Genomic DNA, 27050 nt, shown 5'->3' on the forward strand with positions numbered 1-27050 from the left:
CCGGCGGGGAGCCCGCCGCGGGGCCGCTGCCCCCGGGGGGTGCCCTGAGGCGGCGGGGCTGGCGCAGCCGCACGGCGGGGCCGGCCGGCAGCCTGAGGGGGCGAAACGTGCCGCAGGAAGCGCTGCCTCCCCCGGGGACAGGGCTGGGGACTCCGCTGGGGGTGCGGGAGCGCTCGGGCTGGTTTGGTTCTAGTGCGGTTGTTAAAGGGTCCCCAGCCGGGAAAGGCTTTCCCCGTCCCTCAGCTCTTCCCCCGCTCCCCGCCTCAGCGCCGGGTGACTAAAATGAGGTAAGGGCGGCTTCAGCCCTGGGGCGGCGGGCGGGGCGGGGGATGCCTCTTTCCCCCGAAAATGGGGGTCGCTGCGGGGAGAGGCTGTCCCGGGGGGACGAGGCGGGGAGCGGCAGCCCCGTGGAAGCAGCGCGGACAGGGGGAGGCCGCGGCTTCCCGCCTCGGGGAGGGGGCTGCCGCGGTTGGGAGCGGTGCTAACATGGAGGGGGAGGTAACGGGGGGAGGTAACGGAGGGAGGGGGGGAGGGCCGGCGCTGGGGGTGCGGAACCGCCCCGAGGTGGCCTGAGCGGGGCACGGCGGCGGGGCGCCCGCCTCGGCCCGGCGGCGGGGGCGGAGGGGAGCCCTTCCCGCCTCCCCGCAGGGCGGTGGCGGGGGGTACCCCGCGCTCGGCCCAGCGCCCGCTCCGGGCCCCCCGCCCCGGCGGGAGGAGGTTCCCCCTCCCCAGAGCGTGAGTGAGGGGTCGCTGCGCCGAGCCCCGCGCCCTCCACCCGGGGCCGTGTCCGGGGCGGTGAGTGGAAGCCGAGGGCTGTGGTACCGGGGGCCGTGTGCGAGGGCTGGGGGCGCTGAGGGGATCCCGCGGCGGCCAAGGGAGGGGGCAGGCGGCCCCTGGGGGCGGCCTGAGGCTGGACTTCCCTCTCTCGTCGCCTCTTCAGCGTGTCCCGGGTCAGCCTTGGAACGGCGTGAGGAGAAGCGGCGCGGCGGCAGCCTCAGCGCGGGGCACCGGGTAGCGGTGCCGGGGCGGCCGGGCTGGCTGGCTGGACTCCCCTCTGTGCCCCTGGAAAGGCGCACGAGTGAGCGGGTGGCTGAAGAGCCATCTTCCACCGTAGGGCTTCGGTTCCTGCGGGGGAGGCGCTCGGTGGCTTCAGCACGCCCTGACCCAGAAAGTGATGTATCCACGGGGGAGATGAAATGATATTTAACGTGCGCTTCTCTTCCTCCTTTGTGTCCCTGTGCAGGAGTGTGGACTACCCAGCTGATTTTTTGGAGTTGAGGTAATGGCTGAAGTTGGTCGGTGGGAGACAGCTGGAGGCCCAGAGCACGGCCTGGGGGTTGCATGGTGCCTGTGATCTGACCCGCAGCCTCTGCCTTCGCTGGGACCGCCGGGATGGGGAATAGCGGCTCAGCCGTGAAGGTCTGCACCGATCACCAAGGAGGCATCAACTGGCTGAGCCTGAGCCCCGACGGGCAGCGCCTGCTCACGGGTAGCGAGGACGGCACTGCGCGGCTCTGGAGCACCGCCGACAGCCAGTGCCATGGCCACTTCCAAGGTACAGTAGCTTCTTTTCACCTAGTTTTTGACTCTAAAGCGTGGTACAGGCCACACAGCATGGTCTGGGCTCTTTCAGTCCCTGCAGCCGGCTGGGCAGCCAAAATCTGCTTGTTTTGTTTTGTGCTCTTTTGAGTATTTGTTACAGTAATGTTAAGGAGAAGCTGTTGCAACCCAAAACAGGTTACCAGTGCTACTGACTTATGGATCCTTTTATCTCAGGATGTGGAACCTAGCAGATGTTTAACTTGTGTCTCTTTCTAGAAACCGTCGGTTTTACACCCTGATGAAATTGACTTCTGGTCTCTCTATGCCTCTTCTCTCTTCTCCACCCCCCCCACCCCACCCGCCCTTAATCATCTTATTTTCCAGACAATCTGTATCTAGAAACTCTTGACCCAGAAGTCTGGAAAGAAACCTTATGAAATAGGGTGTTTTCCCCCTAATTTTAAATTGATTTTGCATTTTAAACGAAGTTTATTATCCTTAGAGTAGCATCTCAAAAGAATTAAAAAGAAAAGAAAAACTCTGCAGAAAGTACAGTCATGCATGAGTCAGATGTGGACTAAAGATGTTTGTATCCCCACTCACGTTCTTTTCTCTTAATACAGAAAAAAAGAAAAACTCCTAAATTTGGAATTTCTAATCCTTTTTTATTTCAAAGAAGAAGTCACATTGCTGTGATTTTTTTTTTTTGTTATTGTTGTTTATTTTCTTGCTTGTTTTAACTATTGAGTATTCTCTGGTTTTCCCACATCCTGCCATGGTTCTAGCTCCTGAAAAAGTCACTGCATTTGCTTTAGGCTTAGAAATCCCTTTAAACCACTGACTAAGTTTTAACTAGAAATAGAAATGTATTGGATGATATTCAGGATCTGGCCTATGTTCTGCTAGCGTTTGGGATAAACTCTAAAGAAGGTTGGCTAGATGGTTTATGAGCTGTCAGTCAAAGCAGGTAATTTATTTTATGTTTATGCATGCACACAGTTGTGTAAATTTGTATCGTGCAAGCTATAATTACTGATAAACTTCTATAACACAGTCTCAGGCTTCCACCATGGCATAACCAAAAGATTTCTTTGGTGGCTGCTTTTGACCAGACCAGCACCAGACCTTGTCTGCCACAAGGGCTTTTGGCATTCTTTGCGTGGCTTGAGTGTTATTGATGGTTAAAATCTGACTGACAGACTTAGTTACTGTGCAGTAACCAAGATGGTTTTTTGATCTTCTCAGAGCAAGCTTACAGGATGCTGTGAGAAAAATCCCAGTTGGTTGAAACTTGTCCTGTTTAAGTTGCTTAGCAAAAAGTTTTTACAAAACTGTGAAGGTGGGTGTAGTTCTGCTTATATAGCCCTGGTGATATGTTTAATTTTTGGCATGTGGTGAATTTGCTTATGAGGAAACCAAAACGTGTGTTTGTAACGTGGATTCTGGTTCACTCTTGAACTACAGGAGTTGTATTAAAATCTGTTTTTTGCAGTCAGTGAAACAAACTGTTTTACTGGAGAGTCTGCTTTCCCTCAGTTTTTTTACCGTATCTTTATTCTACAACATGATTCTGTTTTTCTAATATCTTCGTCTGTCCATCTAATCTCTTTAATCATATGTGTCCTTTTTACATTTTTTTTTCTTTTCTTGTCAAAAAATACTGTCATTTAAATCACAGTAGGACCCACCAGCTTCAACCAAAGTCTGGGGCTCTCTTCTGATAGTTAAGAGGAAACAGTTCTGATCTTGAAAGCTTACAGTCTAAACTAAAATGGAAGAGTGCAAGATAATACTATCCCAATGATTAGATAGGTTGCAACAATTTCATACAAGGTATCTTGGACAAAGCTGAGACTTGAATCCTAAGGTGATTTTTAAATGTGATGCATATAATGATACAATAGAAAAATGACACACCTTGCTAAGTGATGACAAAACTTAAGGTTGTAATATTGATTCCTCTTTGCTAGCATTACCCTGTTTTTCAGCATGAAATTTTTAGAGTAGCATTTGTGTCTCTTTTTATTGTAACTGTAGAATCTCAAAATACTGTGACTACTGTATAAATAATTGTGCTTTTATTCTTTCTTTCTGTGTCATTTCCTTAAAGGTATACTGGCATTTTGAAAATTGTAGGATTTATTAATGTTATTAGTCATAATGGGGAAAGTATTGGCTGACTTTTTAGCAGATATGTTTTTTTGTTTGCATTTCATTCTGCTTGGACAATGAAATTAAGCTTGCTGGTAAGTCTCATGTTGCTTCCTTTTTTCATAGTTTCAGTACTTTAATTTAGGGCTGTTTGTGTCCTGACGATCACTGGGCTGGGTTGAAATGCAGCCTTTTTTCCTGACTTCTGAAGAAAGAAGCAAAAACATTTCTTCATTAAAAAAAAAAAAGGCCAATTTTTAACTGGTTTTAAACTTTAGTAATCTGAGTTTTATTATACTGATATTAATATAGCTCATTATGGTTTTACAATACTTTTTGATCTACCTGATTGGTGGAACTGTACTGTTCTATCACTTAACTTTATATCAATGAAGCAGAGTTTTCTGCTGTTGTATAAAACACAACATTTGTATTTAAATCTTTAAATGTGAAGAACATCGTGGTGCATTTAAAACTAGAGTCTCAGTCTGTTTGTTTGTTCTATTTTTCTTTTAGTTAAGGTGAAAAGCTTGACTAGTCTGTCCTGCTTGCATGCACAGTGCTTGAATTTATTTCCTTTGTTATTCCTAGGACATGAAAGTTACATCACCTTTTGCCACTTAGAAAATGAGGCTGCCTTCACGTGTAGCGCAGATCATACCATTCGAAAGTGGGATGTGATGACAGGTCAGTGCCTGGCCATTTACCGAGGACACACATCAATAGTTAACAGGTTGGTTCTGTGGAGTTCTTCCCATGTGTTCCTGTAATCTATTATTGCACATATTGTCATTTTACTACAATTCTCCATTACTACACTAATAAAGTGAGTTGTGTAAACCTTGGAGTTCATGCTACACATGTTCTGTGCTGTAATGATTAGTTTTCCTAGCAACAGTGCTGACACATCCATAGACAGCAGATAGGAGAGAAATGAAAGGCACACAGCAGGGGAATTGAATCCAGGGCTAGGAATGAAATTCCACAAGAAATTATTCAATTGATAACAGATGCTTCTGATAAATAGATTTAAAAACATCACGTCAAGCCTTTGTGTCAGCATCATTAAGAGGGGTAAAGTCAGGGCTTTTTTCTGGAAATACTATTTCTGTTTGTGCAAATGAAGTTTAATATTAAACCGATTGTGTGTTACGGATCGGCCTGTCAATTTAAAGTGCCTCTTCATAGTTGGACTGGATTTAATTAATGACAAATAGAGCAGTCAAAGATTGGTGTGTGGGTTTTTTTCTTTGGGTTTTTTTTTTTTTTGGGTGGGTGGGTTTTTTTGTTCCTTACTAAACTCAAAACACATACAAAGTGTAACTAGATTCTGTAAATAGTTAGGAAAGCTGGCTCTGTCTGTATTTTGGCACTGGCCTGATTTTTGCTTGAATCAGCAAATAGGAAATGTGTTCCCTATTCATATGACTTTGTTGCCAGTTTGAAAGGTTCCAGAGGACCAAACTCAGCTGAAGAAGACGACAGGTTATGATGTTCCCTATCTCTGGTTTGGAAATATGAACTAAGAGATTTTTCTATTGTATGTTTGTGTAGCTACAACTCCATTATTTTGGAGGCCCAGTAAGTTGACTTCTTGAGCTGTAATCTCTGATTTGCTCTTCAGTTATAAAAGTGGGGTGATTTTGCTATACCTTTTTTGAGGTCCTGGACTAAGTGAAATTAGGTGCATTTTTTATTTTTTTTGCACTCTCTCTGCTTGATGATGGGAAGATGATTATCTTTGTACACTGTCAGTTACAGTTCAGGTTCCTGGAATGTTTTTTTTTAAATTATTATTTTAATTCTGAGCTATTTTCATAGGTGAGTTTGTAAATAATTATTTGTAAAAAAATTCTAATCAATAATTATCAAGAATGAGTTACTTAAAAAACCAACCAATGAAACAAGGAAGCACAACAAACTCTTAGCTAGTATATGTAACTTCTGAAAAGTACATAACAGTCCTGTTGGAAAATATTTTAGAAAGACACAAATGCCTGAAGTTACAGTGCTTTAGTGCAGAAATATCTGCATCACTATATCTGAAGAAGGGGTCTCAATTTTAAAAGTAGAAACAGGGAAATGTTAAAAAAACCAAACACCAACCCAACAAAAAGGTTCATAAATAATGTGTATTAAACAGTGATGCTGATTTGGGGTTATAGATGTATTATATGCTACTATTGTACAGATGTATTCATGCTACTGTTTCTAACTTCAGGTTGCTTGGTGTCAAAATTGTGACAAAAAATGGTTATTAAAAAGAATGATACTGTTCCTACATGTAAACTTTCTTTTTTTGCAGGATCCTGGTTGCCAAAGACTATCTCTTTAGTGGCTCCTATGACAGGACGGCCCGCTGTTGGAGTGTGGACAAAGAGAAACAAATCCAGGAATTCCGGGGCCATCGGAACTGTGTCTTGACTCTAGCTCACTATTCCTCCAGGGATGTTCTTGAAGAAGAGGAGGAGGAAGAGGAGGAGGAAGAGAAAGTGAGCAGAGACCTCCTGGTGACAGGTAGCACAGACTGCACTGTTAAGGTCTGGTGGGTGTCCAGTGGACGCTGTTACCAGACTCTGCTGGGACACACTGGGGCTGTCTTATGCCTTATACTTGATGCACCAAACAGGGAACTGTTTTCTGGCAGCACGGATTATACTATTCGAACATGGAATATTGTCACTGGTGAGCAGCTGAAAGTGTTCAAAGAGCATCAAGGATCAGTAATTTGCCTAGAGGTAAGAACAGAGGTTTCTTCAAGAGCTCTCCAAAGGGGGTATCTGTGTCCTAACTCATGTGAGCCTTAGTTACCTTTTCATTCATAAAGAAGCACTCCCAAGACAGGTTATAAATGGTAATCTTAAACATTCATGTCATAACAAAATAATAGTGCCCTGTGGCCTTGAGACAAATTCTCTTTCCCTAAAACGCTTTGTGATATCCTCTTGGCTTCTACTGGCTGTCCTGGTCTAACTTCTAGCTCAGTATCTGTTTAAATCCGCTTAGGTCTTGAAACTCATGCGTGGGTTTGCTAGGAAGGCTGTTCACCTGAGTAGGATTGTTACACGGGATCACTAGACTTTGAAAGAAAATAATCTGAGGAAGTAAACAGACACAGGGTCAGGTAACTTAAAAAGGGAAGGGGAAAAAAATTCAGATTAAACTAGGATGAAAAAACCCCAACAACCCAGAATTGTGGGCAAACAGTAATAGAAAGTCATAAAGCTAAAAGGAATCCTGCTTTAAAAACCACACAGACATAATTTGAGGAAAGAAAGGGAGAAAGAGATGGCCAAGACAAGAAAATGGGCAAGGGAAATGGAAAAGAGAAGTAGAGCATGGGGGAGAAAAATCAGGAAATGCTGAAGGACAGAGAGGAAACAATTTAACGTAACCTGAAAAACTATACTCCTTTTTTCTGTTTGCAGTATTTTTCTGGTGAACGCTGCCAGATTTGTTAATGTTGCAGAGGAGAGAAGGTTAGGTAGATGAAGGGGAAGAGGAGCTATGGCACAAGCACTTGTCCTGTACACTGCGTTATCCACCAGAAAATGCTAATGGTATATTTAATAGAGGTGTGTGATGGTCTGTGACTTAGTTTCAGGTCAGCAAACCTGATTTATTCATGTATGTGTCTGAAGTTAACGACAGTAGTTTTTCTCACTACTCTCATGGTTTGTGTTTGTTGCCCGTAAGTGCTTTTCCTTTACAAAGGCTACAGTATGTATTTTTAATAGCTGTTTAGTAAATGTTGCCTTTGTTTCTAAAGAAGGTAGTCACAGCTGACACTAGCAAACTAAAAACCTGATAGTACTGAAGCAGTTCTATTTTCCTTCAGTTTTAGAAAGGAAAAAAACCAACCAACCCACAAAATCACGTTGCCCTAGAGTAATGTTTGTCTTGCTTGGGTAAATTTTTAGTGTTAAAGCTTGTTTTTGTGGATGCTCAAGTAAATCTGTTGCTGTTCTTGGTGTCATGCTATGCTTTGCTGTTTAATTGTAACCCTTTTCCAAGGCACAGATTGGCAACAACAGAGCTTGCTTTAATTTAATTGGGTTCTTGCTAAAATTGTTACACAAAACTGGCTTGACCCTTTCCCAGAAGCCTGGGAAATTCAATTGCACTCTTAGAATGCTCAAGAATGAGCAATGCTTCTCTGCTTGTGAGCATGGAGTTAAACAATGGTTTTAAATAAACAGAACTTCTTGTAGGGGAGAAGAAAAGCAAAACCAATACATCTATTTGGAAAACCTGAACAATTCAAAGTACACAAGACTACTGCTGCCAAGACTGTGTTGGCAACAGTCCTGGCCAAATCTTCTAGCCGTAACTGGTAGCCTCTCACTTCTCTCATCACCAGTTGATGTTTGAGGCTAAAAGAGTCCAGCTGAGGTACATACTGCTTCACAGACAGCATTTAGTTTCTAGGCCTCTAAAACTTATCCCAGCTTAAGCAGTCACTGTACTGCTGTTGAATAGCTTTAGGCTGTTGGTCTTTCCTAATTCCTCTCTCTTCTTTACTGGGTTCAACACTAGCCCTTCTGTTCCACTTGGCTGCCTCTCAGCACAGCCCACATGGTATTTTCGTTCTTTTAGAAAGGGGTCAATCACCAGAATCCGTACAAAGATGTTACAACAGAAGGGAAACTTCCTGAATAGAGGTGTGTGTTTATTTATTTATTTTTTTATTTTTTGTTCTCAAAAAGCTCTTGGAGCCTCTTTTGCCTAGGGCTTCTTAGTGCCAATGTTGCAGTCTATGACAGTGAGTTGGGACAGTATTTTTCAAACCATGAGTCGGGAATGACTCGGAGGTAGTTGTAAGTTGCTCACTGTAGCCAGCTGACGGTTTTAATTGTTGACAATAGTTCATTTTCTTCAGGGCAAAAGTGAGCACCAGATTTTCACTCCCCTGTCCTGGAGGAGCTGAGTTGATACCAGCAATTAAAGGTAGTTTTACCTGTTCCCTAGGTGGTATAATGCTTTTGTGGAAAGAATAAAGGGAAAAAAATAAAGACTTATTTTCATTTTATTTATTCAAATAAAGATCCCTAAGGGAGGGTGACCTTTCAAAAAGTTTGAGAAATGCTCAGTGTGATCTCCCAATCCTGGACACGGATCAGGAAAAATTTGGATATTGAGACCATATTTTCCCCAACGTTAAAAAGTACTGTTACTAACAAGAATGCCCCAGGATGTTCTCAACTGCTGCAAATTAGTTCTGGACTGTTCCAGTTGTCTCCCGTTACTTTCCAGTAATACCAATAGTGTCTTTGTAGCAGTGAATGGAAATTCCTGGAACTTCTTGAAGGAGCAGTAGATATTCATAAAGCACACCCATGTTTTCCACCTCGCTTCCTGCAGTGCTGGCATGTGAAAAGCAAGAGGGGTGATGCCACAGGCCTGTTCAGATTTTGAAGGTCCCTCAGGTGCTCTAAGATCCTTATAGGTGGTGTTGTCCCCTAGCATAAGTTAGAGGAGCCTGAAACTGACTCTAATTGAGCACGGCAGAGCTGAAAGCTTTGGTGAGCTTTTAGCTTTCGCCTTTCCCCTGTCCTTGGTGGCCCTGGATGGCAGAGTGCAGAGGGTGAGCTGTTCAGGTATTTCCCCAGGGCTTGTCCTGGGGTCAGTCTGTTGAAGGTGATTTAACAGCTGAACTGACTGCATGTGGTCTGCTGTCAAGTAGTTCTGCTGCAGGTACCAGCTTATTCTAACGCTGTTCTTCTCTTCCTTCCACTTTAAATTAGACTGACAAACGTTTTGCCAGGAGGCTTTCTATCTGCAGTGGGAATTGTGTGCATGCTAGGTGCTTTGGCAGCCTTGACCACTTCGCTTGCATAGTCAGGCAAGGTAACTAGCAGAGGAGCAGCCAGAGCTCTTCACTCTGTTTCTCCTGCAGCACATTGATAGCTTGGCAGGCAAGGGACAGCAGCTGTTTTGAGTGCTCCTTCTTCGTATAAGAGCCAATTATGAGATTTTATAGGAAGCGATGGGAAAAAGCAAGGGTGGGCTGAGTGTAATCACACGGCCCATGCTAGTTCTTCCACTCAAAAATTTCAGGGCTGGCTAAAGACCAGTATTTGCAATTAATAATCAAACATGCATTTTCATTAATGTGACTGCCTGCAATAGGCTGAATAACCCTGACTTAAATATTTACTTGTGTATGTTTTTCTGAGTGTCTCCAAAGTAGCTTTGCAAACTGTTCACAAGGATTGCTTTGTCCTTTGCAGGTTGTTCTGCCTGTGAGTATTTATTAAAATTGTGCTGCCACAAGCTGGCAGAGAGAAATGATCCAGCTTGGCGTTTAGCTTGGATCCTATAGCAAACATTCTTGCAAGAAAACTCCTTTCTTGCAAAAGGGGTTTCAAATGAACAAGTGGGCAAGGACTTGCTTCTGGTTTTCCTGCAAAGGATCCTTTGTTTGGACCATCCCCTTTAGCTGCCTTTTAAAGCTCACTAGAAGAATGCTTTGAACAAAGCCATTGCCTGAACTCCATTAATACGCTTAACTGTTGTGATCACGGGGACAGAATTTTTTTCTTGTCACATCAATTAAATTAAGTGCACATATTTTTTGTAATTTGTGTTTGTATTTGTTGTATAATTAATCAGAGGGTGAAGATGTGAATTAGAGGAATATGAACGTGTACACCACCTGTAGAAAAGAAACATGTTCCTAGTACCATTACTTTGCAATGCAGTAAAAAAGTTGAAAAATGTTCTCTAACAGCCAGACCAGAGAGCTCATTTGAGATGGATTCTCAGGAAAAAAACTAATTTCTTGCCCACAGGGAGTTTGTTAGCTCGTTAAAATGAATGTGGTTTGAATGGGATCCTGAAAGTCTAACTCGGCCGAAGGCTTACATAGTTGTAACTTGAGATTGGTCCAAGCTGGTGATTTTTGACTTAGAAGTGGCTGTGAACAGAAGACCCAGCTGGCAGACTGTAGCAATACTGACCTAAGCTGGTAATGGGACATATGGGTGGCTGATGTGAACTCATCACGAGGTTCCTGGGAGCCAGTCTTGAGTGCAGTGACCTTCAGAAAGAGGATGTGTCCAAATCTGTTTGGAATGCAGACTGCATCTCCTTGGGTGAGGGTTAGATTGTTTCTTATAGGAAAGGTTAATTGGGAGAACAAAGTCCATTCCTATAAGGTTGAAATACACACTAAACAGCTCTTTGGCAGATATTTTTGGCATTCGTACAAGTTGAAATTGTCTTAAGCTGCTGCATGTATTCAGTTCAGCCAAATTTGTGGAGCAATAGGGTTGTGACTCTTGAGAGACCAACCCTAGATCTGATTGTTTAGGGTTTTTTATTCAAACTGTGGTGTGTCTGGGGACAACAATTAGGGTCAGGATTGCATAAAACTGATATTTTTGAATAGTGAAACCTGTAACTACTTCAGTGTTCGCAACCCGTATTTTGCTACTGCCACTTGGCTAGTCACAAGGAGTCTTGACTGAACTTCTCATGGAATGGCACTTCTGGTACTTTGGGCTGAGAATTAAGACAAATTTGCCTCGTTCATGTCTCTGTGTTTCATCTGGTTCAAAGCAAAGTCTCTCAGAGTAATGAGAAATATGAACAATCCAGAATTACAGATATCAACGCAGTGATTTTTTTACTGTCTGGCTGAGGCTTTAGAACTGGGCATCTGACTGTCATCAGGTTTTCAATTCTTTTGAAGCTACCTGGGTTTGAAATGTCCAGTCAGCTCGTTAGTACCTGAGCTGCAAATCTGTTCTGTGCTGCCTGCTCTGCTACAGGTGTCCTTGCCTTGCCATGATTTTCCTTGTCAGGAGCTTTGTTGGGCCGTTAGCCAAAGTGAACGAAGTGCTCAAAAGCCAGCCAAGGATAATACAGCTTTGAAAATATCACTGCTTCTCCAGGCAGTTGCAGATCAGAATATGTAACTGTTTCTACTGATCTTTTTTAAACCAAGAGTTGACAGACTTGAGTATCTGGAAAAATCTCTCGAGTGAAGTTTTACATTTTTCCTTCTAAATCATAAGAAAATGAAATTCTTTAATAAAAATAGGACTGGGATCTCAGGAATTGGGTGAAGGTTTGGAGGCTTTGGGCTAGAAAAAACAGAGTAGTTACGGACCTGGGGACCTAGCTTACAAGTGCTTGCTGAAAATGACTGCGCCTGGATACTCATACACAAAAATGGGTGCCAGTCTTGGTAGCAGGGAGGCTCAGATTCCACCGAAGCTGCAGCATTTTGGAGAAGTCTGTATACTTTGTCCAGCTCCTGAGAGAGGACAGATCTGCTGAGCATAACATGTTAGTGGAGATGTTTAACCTTAGGAATGGCAATGTACGGTTTTGCCCAGTAGTCTAACAAAACCGGTGGATCTGGATTAAGCAGCCTCTGCAGGCTGAAGAAACTGGAAGCCATTTGATGAGTCCCATAACTACTGGATAGGAGAAGCCGAGCTGGTGTAAGGAGGTCAGCAAGAGTGCTAGAGGGAGAGCCAGCAGAAGATGGCCTAACTAGAAATCGATGCTTTGGGGACCTGTCTGGAGTGGGCAGGGGAACTGTGTTACAGTCCTCCTTTCTTGGGCTTTTTAGTTTTCAATACAGTCATGACTTAAGAAAAATGATTACAGGAGCCAAGGACCTGTGCTGCTGGCGGACCCTAGGACCTCCACTGCTCCCACAGCAAAGGTGGCTTGTGCCCAGGCAGCATAAGGGCATTTGCAGTGTCCAGCCTTGGTGAGTTAGAGCCAGGGCTGCCATGTCTGCGTTGTTGGAGCATGGTCACACCCTTTGGATGCAAACTCTGAAAGAAGGCTCTGGAGTGAAAATACCAATTTGACATGGGTTATATTGAGATTGGTTCCTCTGTCTTGCTTTACTCGGACAGAATCCCACCTGGTTTTCATATACTCCTTTGACCAGTTTCAGGGATACTGCGCGCTGTTGCTTGTCACAGCTGCGCTGAAGCACGTAATGCTTCCTCCGTGTTGTAGAAAAGGGATGGCTGCAGGTTGGATCAGCCTCCCAAATCAGGGGTGACTCTGGGATTTAGGCAGTCAAAACTTGCCACAAATTTCAAGTCCTTTTTTTGGACGGACTTCAGTTGCATTATATCATGGTTCCCCATCTGTAAAGTAGGGAAGGTATTTATTTTGTATTACACGGTGTGGGGCCTGGTTGTAAGTTGCTCTGGCTAGGGGAACAGTATGTGATGGTTATTATTGTTTTGATTAAATATAGATATCTGAAAGGTTGTAGCTTAGGCTGGAGTTGTAAACTAGACCTATCTTTAGTTGAGTGAAGGAGTCATCTCACCTAAATTGATATAGGTGGCTGTAGCTGAGAAGATTGTCCTTGTTGGGGGGAGAAATAGCGAGTTTTGAGACATGATCTGTTTCAGGCATCTGCTTCAGGGTGAGAAAAATTGTGCCCTAGACTGCAGTGACTATAAGGGGACTATATTAGCTGTAGATAATCTGCATCAATTTAGATGGCACGATGCTGGCATCATATGACTAAAGGGAGATCTGATTTGCAACTTCAACCTGAGCTGATAGCTATTAGTTGAGAAAGCCATCAAGAGCTATTTCGTGCTCTGTGTTTTAAAAATACCATGGAAATGAGAGGCTGTGTGACAGTCAGAGCCTGTACTGGGGTTTGCTGTTGGCTGTGCTGCAGGCTTGGTCTGTGGCATCTGGTAGATTAACCTGTAAGTATTTCTGTTTCCATGCAAGGCTGAGAATCCTTTGCTACTGTGCTCAGCTGCTTAAACTGGTGAGGGAGAAGAAGGTGCATAAAAGTCTAGCATGGGGCAGCCGGGGTAGCACAGAGGCTTTGAATTTAATGAAGATGGTTGATGTGCCAGCCATCTTGTCAGATCTCTTACTGGGCATTGGAAAGCCAACCGTATTGTGGGCTGCATCAAAAGAAGTGTGGCCACCAGGTTGAGGGAGGGGATTCTCCCCCTCTACTCTGCTCTCCTGAGACCCCACCTGCAGTACCGCATTCAGCTCTGGGGCCCCCAACATAAGGACATGGACCTGCTGGAGCGAGTCCAGAGGAGGCCACGAAGATGATCAGGGAGCTGGAGCACCTCTGCTATGGAGGCAGGCTGGGAGAGTTGGGGTTGCTCAGCCTGGAGAAGAGAAGGGTCCGGGGAGACCCTTATAGCAGCCTCCCACTACCTAAAGGGGCCAACAAGAAAGCTGGAGAGGGGCTTTCTACAAGAGCATATAGCGATAGGACAAGGGGGAATGGCTTTAAACTGAAAGAGGGTGGATTTAGATTAGGTATAAGGAAGAAATTCTTTACTATGAGAGTGGTGAGGCACTGGCATAGGCTGCCCAGAGCAGCTGTGGCTGCCCCATCCCTGGCAGCGCTCAAGGCCAAGCTGGACGGGGCTTGGAGCAACCTGGTTTAGTGGAAGGTGTCCCTGCCACAGGCAGGGAGGGTGGAACTAGAAGATCTTTAAGGTCCCTTTCAACCCAAACCATTCTATGATTCTATGGCTGTTACAATCCTGGTGCTCTAAATCACCTGAGTAAGCCCACATCATTTAAAACCTTTTTATATCTAGCAAATTAACAAATCTAGACAAGTTGCAGCTCTTCTGTTTCACTTCTGCATGTATACGCCCACTTAAACGTAGAAATGAAGCAGCATAACCTAATGTACCATTAATGTAGTGTGGCATTTACCTGCAGGAGTTCATAACTTAGTGTTTTCCCTTGTTCTGCTAGCAAGAGGTCTGAAAAAGAAATGCAATGACTTGACCAAGAACAATGCAGCAGGATCTCAGCTCAGAGCATCCTCTTCCATTTAGCAGGTACGATGTGATAATGCTCTTCATGCCCATTCAGGTTGAGACTGGAAATTAAAAGTCAGGCTACCTTCCTCAGGCTAGCTCTCAGTAGCTCTCAGTTTTTGTTAGTGCTGCTGGTCAGTCCTTCTCTTTCTTCATTGAGATACAGTATTAATGCCATTGCTAAAATAGCTTAAAAGTGATAGGATGTGACATTTCAAAGTCCTGCTGGCTTTTAACAGTGGTATGTGTTTTACAGTCTCCTGATGTTTAGCAATGAAAACTGTCCCATGGGCCAAGTGCTGCTGGTAGGAAGCGTGGCATGCACTGCTCCAGCTGGACTTGGTGGAAGCTGCATCCAGTGATCATCTCGCTTTGCCTGCATACATTTCTTACGTGGGTTAGCGCAGTCCCATCACTGTAGTGCTTTGTATCTTAAAATGCCTTTTGTTTTATGTTGTTGTAACACAGTGCAAATGTTTTTATGCACAAAGCACACTTATGATGCCTTTTAGGAATGGGATGATTCCGTTTTGGAATGGAATGGAGATGGCTAAGTGTGAAAAACATTCCAGCCTTACAGATATAGAGTGTGCAAAGACAGGGGACCAAAGGTTTGTAATAGTCTAAGGTGGCCGAAGCACCAGACCCTTAAAAGTGACCTAAGAGCAAGACCCGTGTCAAGTTGATTTGTCATTTGTTCTGCACTTGGTTTCTTGGAGGTACCTGAGTAGCGTGAGGGGTTAGTGCTCTGCTGGTCATTTGAACAGTCTGGTCTGTGTGTCTGGAGGGCAAGCAAGGTGTTATTACTCCTTATGCAAAATCTGTTTCTTTGCATGGGTCAGGGTTCTCCCTTGAGTCTCTCCATCCTTTTGAAACAGAGATTGCTGTAAGTCCATGAAACTGTGAGCATGCAGTGACTGCCTGTCCTCATTACACTGCCTTCAGATGGCAGGTGTTGGGCCAGTTCTCTGCTTGGAGCAGCGTGCCATCAGAGCTGTACGTAACGATGGCTGTTAACACCTTTAGTTTGTTTTCATTAGATGGGCATAGAATACAAGCTTTTTCTCTGCACTGTGGAGAGTTTCCCTGCTGAGCTGCCAGGCTATGGATAGTTTGTTACTGTGTACTGGCTAGTTTTAAAGGCTTGCACGGGTCCGTTATTTTCTCTCTGTCTTGGTTTCCCAACTGCAGTCCTTCCTTTTCTTTCTCTGTTTTGTCTGTGTAAAATAAAATCGAGCCTCCGCCACCAGTTAGTTCACACAGTGTGCAGGGTGACTAGTGTAATGAGGCACCTTTGGGATTTATCGGCCCAGTTGCTCTAAACACACAGCAGGAGACAACGTGACTGAAGATGTTTAAAAACCTGTGTGAGGATGGTTAATTACTGAATCATTTGATAACACAGTCTAAAAAGACTTGTGGAAATGCAGATACAGAACAGTTTCAAGGAAGAGATAGTGTTTCCAGTACTGACCTCGTGCAGAGTAATCATGTTAAATCCTGGATTACACTGTGTAGGATTTTATTTTTAATTTACTTTTTATTGTTACTCAAAATAGTTCTGAAATTTTTGTTGTAATTGAAACTTACAATCTGATAAAAGTTCTTGTCAAATATGCTTTGCAGAAACTACACTGCAGAGGTTTTTTTGAGGCTGTATTGATGTAACTAATTATGAAAGTAGGGTTAGCATTGTTAAGCTCACTGAAGTCCTGCCTGCTTGCACCAGCAGGTGGGCTAAGTTAGTTTTTTTTTTTTTTTTATCTTCTGAAATGTGGGAGCTCTTTTTAAGGCCCAGAAGTCAATGGGAGATGCGATGGTGAAGAATGCAAGGTTGGTTTTGCTCATTGTCCCTCTGTTCCAAGGTGTAGTTGGTGCTCTTTGTAACAGGCTGTTGAGTTGGAAACCGCGACTTTGGATGAGTCACTTCAGCGCAGTTCTCTCATGAACGTGCCTGAGAGACTATTGTTGATGTTTTTTTCTCTTCCCTTCAGCTAGTGAATCGGCACTTGTATTCAGGAAGCGCGGACAGGACAGTGAAGTGCTGGTTAGTAGACACTGGGGAGCGAATCCAAACGTACAAGGCTCACAAACACAGCGTTAGCACTTTGAAATACCACGCTGGGATCTGTAAGTTGCCTTTCCTACGTTCAGCAATCCCTGTCTCCTTTCCGATGTTTGTCTTTGATCAAAGGTTGTTAATAGAGAATATTGTAATTTTGAAGGCTTGTGAAATTGTCACTTTTTTCAGCTCCAACATGTTTATGTTCAGTAGCAAACTTCACTGCGCTACTCCATGTGGGAAGTTTAGATCTTCCCTCCATTTTCCACCTCTGTTCTGGCAAATGAAGAGGCAGTTGCTTTATTTCTGTTACCAAGGGAAGTGGCTTAAATCCTGAGCTGTCTGTGAGTTGTTTATGTAGCTGTGGTTTAACCTTGCTAGTCTGATGCCTGTCAGTCTGCCTCTGCTGCATACTTGGGGACAGCAAGTGCTGCTGCTGGATCTGCAGCCCTGTGCCTGCCTCCGCTACCTTGTAGGGACTGTGTAATGGACTGTCCTAAACCAGAATCACATCTCAGATGCTCACTGCTCCTTTCTAATGGTTAGGGCCCTGTTCAGACTCTGACCATCTCCTAAACTCATTTTCCACAATTTCTTTTTCCCTTTCTCTGTCCTCTTTCATGTATTGGTTCCCCAAACCAAGTTGGTTCTGCAGTAGCCAAGAATTGCTTGCCTTACTAATGCTCGGGACTCAGTGCCCCTACTTTCAGTACTCCTATCAATAGTGGTATGCTGACATAACAGTATTCTGACCATGAAACCTCCCTCTTTAAATCCCTCTCTTGGCTGGCTTTGCTTCTGCACATCACCTATCCATATCTGGTTTGGGGTTGCAAAACTGCACCTCTGTTTTTATCAGCCTGAATCTCAGTACGTGTCGCTCTGGTCTTACCCTGCCACTGATGTTAGACCTGATGTGCCTTCATTTGCTTCCCAGACAAGTACTTCTCTCCTTCAGGGTAACCAGGATGGGAATGCCTGTCTTAAACCAATCTAGAAATTCGCAATGCCTTTCTGATACAGATTTTCTGTACTTCAGCTATGAAGGGAATGTGTTAACACCAAAGGAATGGTTTCTGTTTGGGCCTCTGTACCTCTTTTGGCAGATCATCAGTGTGGTGGTGATAAATGGCTGACAAATATGAGATGGTACACGTTTGAAGAGGGTTGTAGCTTGCCAGGCAGATTAAAGTTTAATGCAGTTGTCTAGCACCATGCTTGACATGGTTGACTGACCACTCTTAAAACTCAGTAACTGAAATGATTTTTTAAAGTTATGTTTGGAAACTTCACATGTAACCAAGCTCCTAGGTAGATTTTTATTTTAATCAGGAAGCCTTGTTTTGGTCTTACTTTCATCATTAGACTCACAGCACTACTTTTCTTCATTAAAATAGTTAGTCATAGTTTTGTGTGTGTTGTGTGTTTTCCCCCTTTTAATTACAAAGATACAAACAAAAACATTGAGTTCAACAAGACTACCCAAAGGCAAGATAACTGTGCTAAGCTGATGTTGGCCTGATCCGGTGAGGAATCTTCATGTCTGGGTGGGAGATGGAGAGACTGTCTCCATTAATGAGACCTCCAGAGCTGCTTTTTTTTTCAGTGTTGATCCTGCTTTTCATGCAACTGGTATAGTCTTAACCGGACTTTCTAAAACCATCATAAAGAAAGTTCAGGCTCAAACAAAGGTTTCATTATCTGACGCCACCCCCATCAGCTCTGCAGCTTTCTCTCTGTTCCCCCTCACCGTACCACCCTGTCCCTGCCATACACATACGTTATTTTTCCATAACACTCTTTTTTTTTTCTTAAAATGCAGGCAATATTGCTGCATTTAGTCAGACCTGTGAAGAACATCCTGATAGTGTGATGGAAGAGTTCACGGACTTTAGAGATCATTTTGAATCAAATGCAAAAATACTAAAAATGGCAAATGGGGAGAACTGAATTGTTCCACTTTTCAGGGCAGAAAAATCTCATGGGAAAATATTAGGAACTTGTTTGAATAGAATTTAGACACATTTTAATTCCTGAAAGAGGAAATTTCCCCTTAAAAATTAATTCATATACTGTGATTGTTTGCATTATTGTAATACATTGATCACTTATTTACACAGTATCTAATAGTTTTGTTCAGTTAGAGTTACGAAGACGTGCTCTCTGGATACCAGATGTTGGAGCTAGTGTAGCTTAAAATTCTAGTTGTTCACCTGGGACAGATCAGCACTGTGTGTCCATTCTCTGTCTTTCAAAACTGTGGAGAAAATAATTCAACATAGATGATGTTTGTTACAGTTTATGTTGCATTGGCATCTGTGCAAGAACATGGAAAGAAGTGGTAACTTTCCGTTGAAGATCTTAATTCTGTTGCTTGCTGACAGTACCTAAAAGCACATTTCCTCAAAGAGTTTACAGTCTAAATAGGAAAATATAGTAGAAGAATGAGAGGAAAAATATACGTGTGTTTCCAAAATGACTTTACAGTGGACAGGGAGTCTAGACAGATTTGAGAATTAAGCTTTAAATCATCAGAATGTGTTTCTAGTGGCTTTTCTCAGTCTGCTTGTGTAATTAATAGCATGGGGAATACTAAAGTTGGTTCTCGATCTATTTTACTTAATGGTATTATGTTGGTTATTTCTCTCCTACAGTATGTGCACAGTCATTTAAAATTTAATTATATTTTTTTGTGTTGCAAAAACTCTAAGGGAACATTTAAAACCTGTTCTTCCTCCCAAGAGTCTATGAAATTTAAGTTAAAAAAATATAAATAATTGTTGATTTCTTTTTTTTGTTGTTTGTTTGCTAAATCTGGGTTAGATAACAGCTCTCCTTTTGAAACTCAGAGGTGCAAAGAGACTTCCTAAATCTAGAGTGACAGTTCAAAAGATGTAAAGGATGTCAGTCAGAAGCAAAACCCTGATAGCGATAGCTGAAGTAAACTGACAGTGTGAAAACAGCTCTTAGTTGGTTCCTGCTCTCTGCATGTGTGTAATGGTATTAAGTGATTTCCATTCACTGGAAAAAAAAATAATCAATCTGTACCTTGTTCCCTGCTTTACATTGTTGTTACTCATTAGCAGAATGGGACACAATGTTTTTTCAGGATTGTGTTGGCAATTGAATTTATAGTGGCCCATATAAAATGACATTGATTTTCCACATCCAGATGTTTCTTGAAGGTGTACCCAGGAAGTACCCAGCCTCCTGCTGTTCAGTTTGAAGTTGGAAATCTGATGGCAGTAGGTAGCCTGTTCTCTCATCTCTTATTCTATCCTGAATTTACAGCCGTGATAACTTATTCACCTCTCTTTAGGAATCCAGTGCCTGACTTCTCCCAAAGGATAAGGGATCTGTTGTCTTCAGGCACTTCAGTTTCATAAAAATCTTTCCATGCTAGTGGCTTCTGCAATGACAAGAAATGCAGGGAGCAGTGAATAGATTGCTTTTTGCAGTTCTGAAATAATTTATCTCTAGATAAACTTGAGGAGTTTGAAACTGGGTGTTTATGAAGACAGTTTGTAACCTTTAAAGCACACAAATGTGCTCCTTTTTGGGCATATTGCTAAGTATAAAATCTAAATATTCAATACTTAGAGTTTCTAGATGCAGCAGGTCTGGGGATCTCATGTGAAGATCCTGAAGTGTTGTGAAATTGTTCTTCGAACACATTAAGATACCCTGAGAAAACCTGATGAACGGCCAGAACCCCTGGTCAGGCTTAATTTACTTAACTCCCGCCCCGCCTTGTAGCACGTGTACAATATAGCGCATAGAATACAAGAGTTACAGCCACAACCCTCAAATAATTCCGTGCCATACTGAAACAGAGATTATAGCCTGGGCCTTAAAGGCTCTGCTGCTTGCAAAGATCCTAAGCTACAGGATTTAGCTGAAGAAATCTACCACACTGAAAGAATTTATAAAGCTGCTTTGTAAAGCTGCCTACACATGCCACTCACCTCTGAGGACAGAAGATTTCACTACGGTATTTCAACAGAGACAGCCCTACCTGCTGATAGGAAGCTTTTGTTGAAAATGGGGGGGAAAACATGGTATGTTTTAACAAAGCAAAGACCGAATTCATATCAGTAGTGTGCGAGGGGGTAATGCTGATCCTGTGGTTTGCAGCTTCCCTGTACAGACGCTTCTGCTGCTTCAGGCTGCAGCAGAAGTGATGAAGGTACTCTGGTACTGAATGGAAACCTGGAAATAACCGTGGTAAAACATATGGGGGGCTCAGTGCAAAACGTTAAAACCAGACTTGAGATAAATTGCCTGCTCAGAATTAGTGAGGCATGTTTAGGCAGGAAAATATACACAGAAGAGAAGAGCCGAAGTAGCTGTTTGAAGTGCATGTGGAGTGAAATGCTGATGTATGTAGGAACTTCAGGCTTAAGGCAGTTCAGTGTATTGAAAAATACAAATGAACACAAGCGTGCTGGGGTCAGGGAAATGAAAATGATCTGAACTTGGTATAACTGAGAAGAGAATCAAGCCTAAAAATGATACATCACGCTCCTTTGTGAACTAGCTTTAAGTGCATTTTTGAACTCGGATGAACTGACCTTACGTGGCTGCTCACATCTGGCTGTTCGCCATGTTGTGTGGTTGCCTTGCAGTGTTCACAGGAAGCGGTGATGCCTGTGCAAGAGCTTTCAATTCCAAGAGTGGTGTCCTGCAGAAGATCTTCCGAGGACACAAGTTCATCATCAACTGCATCCAGGTCAGGAAGGGGGTTCTTTGCTGGGATTTCTCACTTCTGACAGCACCCTCACTTTTTTTGTGGGAATTGGTGTGGCTAGCTGTTCTGTGTGTCTTGCATTGGATGTTTTTCTAGGATAAGACAAAATGTAGCAGACAAATATTTCTTAGGCAATGTTAGAAAAACTGGATGGTAAAATAAGGATAAGTGAAACCACAGAACGAGCCCCCGGAGACAGTCCTGTTTCTGTGATTGGGGGTTTTTCAGGTCAGGCTAGACAAGCAACCATAAGAAATGAGATGTCTACAACTGATTCTGTGTAGGGGCAGGGAATGGACTCCGGCCTCACGAGACCGCTTCCATTACAAGACACTGACAATATGCGTTTGCAGTGCTGTAGGGGGAAAAAGAAGTTTCTCCCCTATGCAAGAAGAAAAATAGGTAGCGTTGTTGGCCTCACCCCTCAGCATGGGTATCCCTCATCCGTCTAGCGACTGCTTTACCGTCCTTTATGACCTTAGTGAAGAGCAAGTGGTGACTTCTATGTGTTACCCTGCACATCATAGAATGTTTTGGGTTGGAAAGGACCTTAAAGACCATCTAGTCCCAACTCCCTGCCATGGGCAGGGACACCTGCCACCAGCCCCGGTTGCTCCGAGCCCCGTCCAGCCTGGCCTTGGGCACTGCCAGGGATGGGGCACCCACAGCTGCTCTGGGCAGCCTGTGCCGGCGCCTCACTGCCCTTGCAGTGAAGAATTTCTTCCTAATATCTAATCTAAATCCACCCTCTCTCAGTTTAAAGCCATTCCCCCCTGTCCTATCACTACATGCCCCTGTAAAAAGCCCCTCTCCAGCTTTCCTGTTGGCCCCTTTAGGTACTGGGAGGCTGCTATAAGGTCTCCCTGCAGCCTTCCCTTCTCCGGGCTGAACAGCCCCAGCTCTCTCAGCCTGTCTTTATATAAACACTTAAATAAAATATTGACATCAGGATATATTTTTCTGAAGGTATAAAGATGACTAAGAAGCTCTGTATTGACGTCTGACCCGCATCCTACCAGACAAATGGAAGAGTCTCTGCCACTGTCTTAAAGATTTTCAGAGAGTTAATTAAGTGCCTGAAAAGTTGCTTGCATATTCTCTAGGCTCAAGTGATACTGGTGTTTGAAAGTTAAAAGGGGAGGAATTAGTAATCCTTGGTGGCAGTGCAAAGACCAGTATCATGTAAGGAATCCCAGGGGAAAAGTTTGAATCCTTGGATGCTTTATGCATTTAAGAATCCACATCTCTCTGCATCAGGATATCAGTAAAAGCTGTGTGCAGGATACAGATTTTGATTAAGAACGTGAGACACTATTTCTGGCAGGTTGACAGTCAAATGAAAAAAAGAGGAGATAAAATTCGTTTTGGAGTTGATCCCAAGCATACAGTAAATATGTTGTCTTTTGTTGTAAATATGGTTGTCTTTTGTATATTTTGTGTATTTGTACTTTTTTCTGATGTAGCAAGTGGCTAGTTGGTCTTAAACTGCAAGCTCTTGGGTATTGAGCAATTGGTTGTGTAGCACATGGTCACCTGGATGTACGTGGGTGGTAACTGATCTAATCACTCTGGGCAACCCTAAATATTGACAAGACCAAAGCTTAGCTTTGTGGTTTTGGTTGGTTTGTGTGTTTTTGTTGTTTGGGTTTTTGTTCTTTTTTTTTTAAATTTCATACCCGAGCACACAGGGCAAAAAATCCTGGGAAGAGAGAGGACTGAGAAGTGGCCACCTTCATATATCTTAAGTATATGGATGAGGAAGCTGTGGTTGTGTGGTGCTTCATGCTGGTGTAAGCCAGAGTGCCGTTGGGTTACTCGCTGTCACAGCCAGCTTCTGGGGCACCTGTGGTGGACAGACTGACGCAGGAAGGGAGACATGAGAGCAAGGCTGATGGCTGGCTTCTAGGGCAGGGGGAGGGCAACTGGAAACATTACCAACAGAGGCAAATGTTTCATGGAGGAAACAAAACTACAGTAAGGGAATCAAGGTTAAATTACTGCAGGTTTGGAAGAACAACAAATTTTGAAGGAGGAATTGTACCTTTAATTTACTGCAAAAGAAGGGAAGTGAGAAGGGAAAGTGTTCACGACCCACCCCCCCCCCCCCCCCCGGCTGCCCACTGGTGCTGACTTTGGTGCCTCCTTAAGCTTCATCTTCAAAACCAGCAGTCTGAAGCCTAGAAATTCCTAGCTACAGCCTACTCTGACACCGAGTTTAGTTCCCCCCTTGCTTTTCTGGTGGATTTAGGTTATAAATAACTCTTGCTGTTTATATTTTATGGCTCTGTGAAGTGGCTGAGAAATGAGTCCTGACTTGGTAATGTCTCATCCCACTTCAGCAGCTTTTGTGATAATTTATACTGGCGCTCGCAATGAGCTATCAGGCCTGAAGTGTTAGGATCAAGCTGTGTTTGCTCTGATTTTTGACAGTTTGATTGTGCCGATTCCGAGCTGCATGGGGTGGTATTCAGTGTGACCCTGTTGTTCCAGATCCACAATGAGTTGCTCTACACAGCTTCCCATGACGGCACACTACGGATTTGGGACATCCGGGGAATATGCAAGAGAAATAAGCGGCGTTTGAAGAAGGAGAGGTCTGCCCAGGGCAGGAGCTCTCAGAAGGGAAGTCTGTCCCGTCTCTTCAACAATAAAGTCGGCTGTATGGTTCAGCAAGAAAATGGGGAACACGAGGCTGTTGAACTAATGTGACTGTCCAGAACAGACTTTCCATCAGTCACCAAAGCTGAACCTTTTTCTGCACCGTGTCCATGTAAACCAGAACTTGGAAAGGAATGGGAAACAGCTTTGCTTGAACCTCTTTTTCAGGAGCCAGGATTCCTCTGTGACTGTCAGATGGACTCAAGTCAGATGTCACTGCAGATGACTCTCAGCTGAGCAGCACTGGGGGCAGGAGGGACTGCTGTGTGGTTCAGGTGATGTGCCTGGAGGGGTGTTTGTGTATAATTAAGTACTTCACTTATGACTGCTTGTTATCAGTTCCCTCGGGCACAGAGATGTTACACATTTTTGCCTGTCTAGTATCTAATGAGAAATGTTTTCTCCTGTTCCTGTTGCCCGCTCACATGCCCTCTGTTTGGCTGAATGTAGGAATGAAAGGTGCCCTGCAGTATAACTGCAAATTGAAATTATATTTTTTTTTAACAAAACATAAGCTTAAGAACAAGCTAAACCTCAGCCCTTTTGTACCAAGGTCAGCTGTTTACCAAGGCCCAGCAGTTACCCTCCTCCCAACAAAGGTTGGTCTTTTTTTTACCTTTTACGATCTCACACTTCAGCAAAGGAAGCAGCAAGGGCCTCACACGTTCCAGCTGTGTGCTTCCAGCAGCCCGCTTCCCCCTAGGCATGACGCCCCTGGGGGCACAGCTCCTGCTGGGCTCCTCTCGGCACTGCAGGACACAGAAGCTGTTCACTAGGCGCCAGGCCTGTGGTGGCGATGGCACCACCTCTCGGGCAGCCTGGCCCACTGACTGTCCTCACGGGGGAAAGGTTTTCCTTGTATCCACCAGAAACATTGAATTGTGCTTTTCAGAGGAGAGAAGAGGAAGGGTGCACGGGACGCTGTAGGTCTGTCATCTTTCCTCTGTACGAGGCTATGCCTGGCCTCGGTTTGCCAGGCCCTTAGTAACACCAGCAAAGCAGTCACACTCAAGAGCAGTTCTCCCAGTCGTTTTCCAGGTTTATCCCTCTCTGATAACCACTGAGCCAAGAATAAACAAGGGTTCTTATATTTTTCTATTTGCAGATATAACTCTTTGTAGAACCAGTACAAAAGTATCTAACCACATGTTTTTATTTTTATGGCTTTATTTATTCTGTGCTACAGCAAGGTAAACATGCTGTAATCCTTTTTTAGAATGGACTAATAAACATGTGGTATCTACAGATTACCAACTGTCTAGCTCTTACTTTCTTCTCATTTAGAGGAGACTGGGCTGGCTGCAGGTGCACAGCAGGTAAGAATGGATGGAATATGGAAAAAAAAAACCCATACCTGCCCTTTTGGAAACATGTCTTGCCTTTCTCTCACTGCTGGGGATGGAGGCAGGTGTGCTGCGGAGCTGTCCTGCCTCCCACCTGTGACCAGGCTGCCAGAGCTCGGTTTCCCTGCTTGGGGGAAGGAGCAGCCAGCCACAAAACAAAACACAGCCCTAAGGGAAAAGCACAGGCAGTGGAGAGCCATGTGCTGGCTCCATGCTCACCGTGGTGGCACCAAAGACCCCGACTCTGGGACTCCGGGTCAGCCCTGTCACAGCTGCCCTGTGCCCTGCTCACCTCTCCTGCTGAGCAGCTTTGTTAGCTCTCACCTGGCAGGTTTCTGCATCTAGTAGGAAACACTTTAATTAATTATGTTATGTTAAATGCCCATCAAGAGAGGCTAATTTGGGAGCTCATCTGCATCATGTAAACTTAATTCCACTCTAAACCTCTCAGTCCAGTCGTTATAGCTCAGTATTGGCCCTGTGAGACAGGTTTATGAGCTGGTGGTTGCTGGGGTGATGGCTGACTGCACCGCGCAGTCTGTGTTCTGCTGACGGAGGCCTCTAGCAGAGGGGGACGGAGCAGCACAGGTGGTCTGGGCTATACGGATTGTTTAAAACTTTGCACACAGTACAGTAGACATGAGAGCTTATCTGCCCATACAGCAGCTGCATATGGAATTAGCAAATGGATTTAGCAGGCATAGACCTTGTAAAGAAGGGAATTAATGAGTCATGTTTAGCTACAGGCAGAAGTGGTAATATCACAACATCTTCAAATACGCGGTCAAAATTAAAACTTCTAGCCCCTGCCTCCTGCCCTGCCGATGACTTAAAACTGCACACTCAGTCAGAGGCAGTGCTGGCAGAATTACATCACCGAGGAACGGCTCCTCTGACAAGCACTGCATGTTACGATGCTAATTTTAAATTCCCCAAGGACAAACCTTAACTTCTTAAGTTGTCACTGCCAGTTTGCTATGGAAGCCACTTCAAAGGAGGAGAAACACCGCCTGTACAGCCCAGCACTGCTGCCACTGCCTGCCCAGGGCCTAGCGTAGGGAAATGCCTGTACGTCTGGGAACCCCTCTGGCTAAACGAAGGAATCATGTTGTGCTTTCCCACCTACTGTAGTTAAAACTACATCTATCACTTCCTACATTTCTTTTGTATATTCCGGTTTTTCCCTGCCTTTTCTCCAGTGGTTCCTTAGTGCCTGCCTGCAGAGAAATGGGATATAATGATTGCTGGGCCTGGTTTTTTTCCCCCCTAAAGCTTGTAGTTCTGGCTTTAGAAACACTTCAGCTTTCTGGGAGGAGATACAAAATACTCAATTTTTATAGCACTTGCCTTGATACAGAAGTATGAAATACAAATAATTCCTTAACAGTGTAATCACTCCCTGCTTTTTGCTGTCTTTGGCTAGGGTAGCCAGGAAAAAAAAAAATCCATTACTGGAGCCTATTAAGTCCATCTGCTGGAACCGAGCGGTTGTTTTGCAGGCCAAAGCTCAGCTTCCTCCGGTGTCATGTTTGCCCCAGCAGAAGTTCAGGCCCTCGCTTCCTCAGGGGTAGGTGCTGGGTAAGGACAAACTGCCACCGGAGGGAAGGGCCGCGCTCCTGCAGCTGCTGTGTGGGGGCTGCCGAGCGCTGCCCGCCGCCTTGTGCGCGGCGCCCGGCCCAGGCGGCGCTCGGGCTCCCTCTGCCGTCACAGCGTCGTTATGGAAGCAAAGAACAACGCTAGAGGCAGGCTGCCAA

General features: G+C 44.2%; 1 protein-coding gene across 4 annotated transcripts; it reads left to right on the top strand.

Annotated features, from left to right (window-relative positions):
* On the top strand, nt 1-25201 carry WDR86 (WD repeat domain 86). 4 transcript variants are annotated; one of them, XM_027791733.2, is made up of 7 exons: nt 1-287; nt 1244-1555; nt 4285-4426; nt 5999-6431; nt 16481-16616; nt 21174-21277; nt 23726-25201. In XM_027791733.2, exons 2-7 carry the CDS (start codon nt 1393-1395, stop codon nt 24002-24004), a joined length of 1257 nt encoding a protein of 418 aa, XP_027647534.1. In that variant the 5' UTR covers nt 1-287; nt 1244-1392; the 3' UTR covers nt 24005-25201. The 4 variants fall into 4 exon arrangements, with proteins under 4 accessions (XP_027647534.1, XP_055660917.1, XP_055660919.1 ...); XM_055804942.1 differs by lacking the exon at nt 1-287 and adding an exon at nt 565-795; XM_055804944.1 differs by lacking the exon at nt 1-287 and adding an exon at nt 565-795 and having other exon boundaries at nt 23786-25201.
* The last annotated feature ends 1849 nt before the right edge of the window (nt 25202-27050 follow it).

This window comes from Falco peregrinus, chromosome 5, assembly GCF_023634155.1.
Source record: "Falco peregrinus isolate bFalPer1 chromosome 5, bFalPer1.pri, whole genome shotgun sequence".
NCBI lineage: Eukaryota > Metazoa > Chordata > Aves > Falconiformes > Falconidae > Falco > Falco peregrinus.

Excerpts from the sequence above, each read along its gene's own strand:
- WDR86 (XM_027791733.2), top strand. The coding sequence starts at position 1,393 with ATGGGGAATAGCGGCTCAGCCGTGAAGGTCTGCACCGATCACCAAGGA. Across the intron at positions 4,427-5,998 it reads CACACATCAATAGTTAACAG|GATCCTGGTTGCCAAAGACT; the intron begins GTTGGTTCTGTG and ends CTTTTTTTGCAG. Across the intron at positions 6,432-16,480 it reads GATCAGTAATTTGCCTAGAG|CTAGTGAATCGGCACTTGTA; the intron begins GTAAGAACAGAG and ends TCTTCCCTTCAG.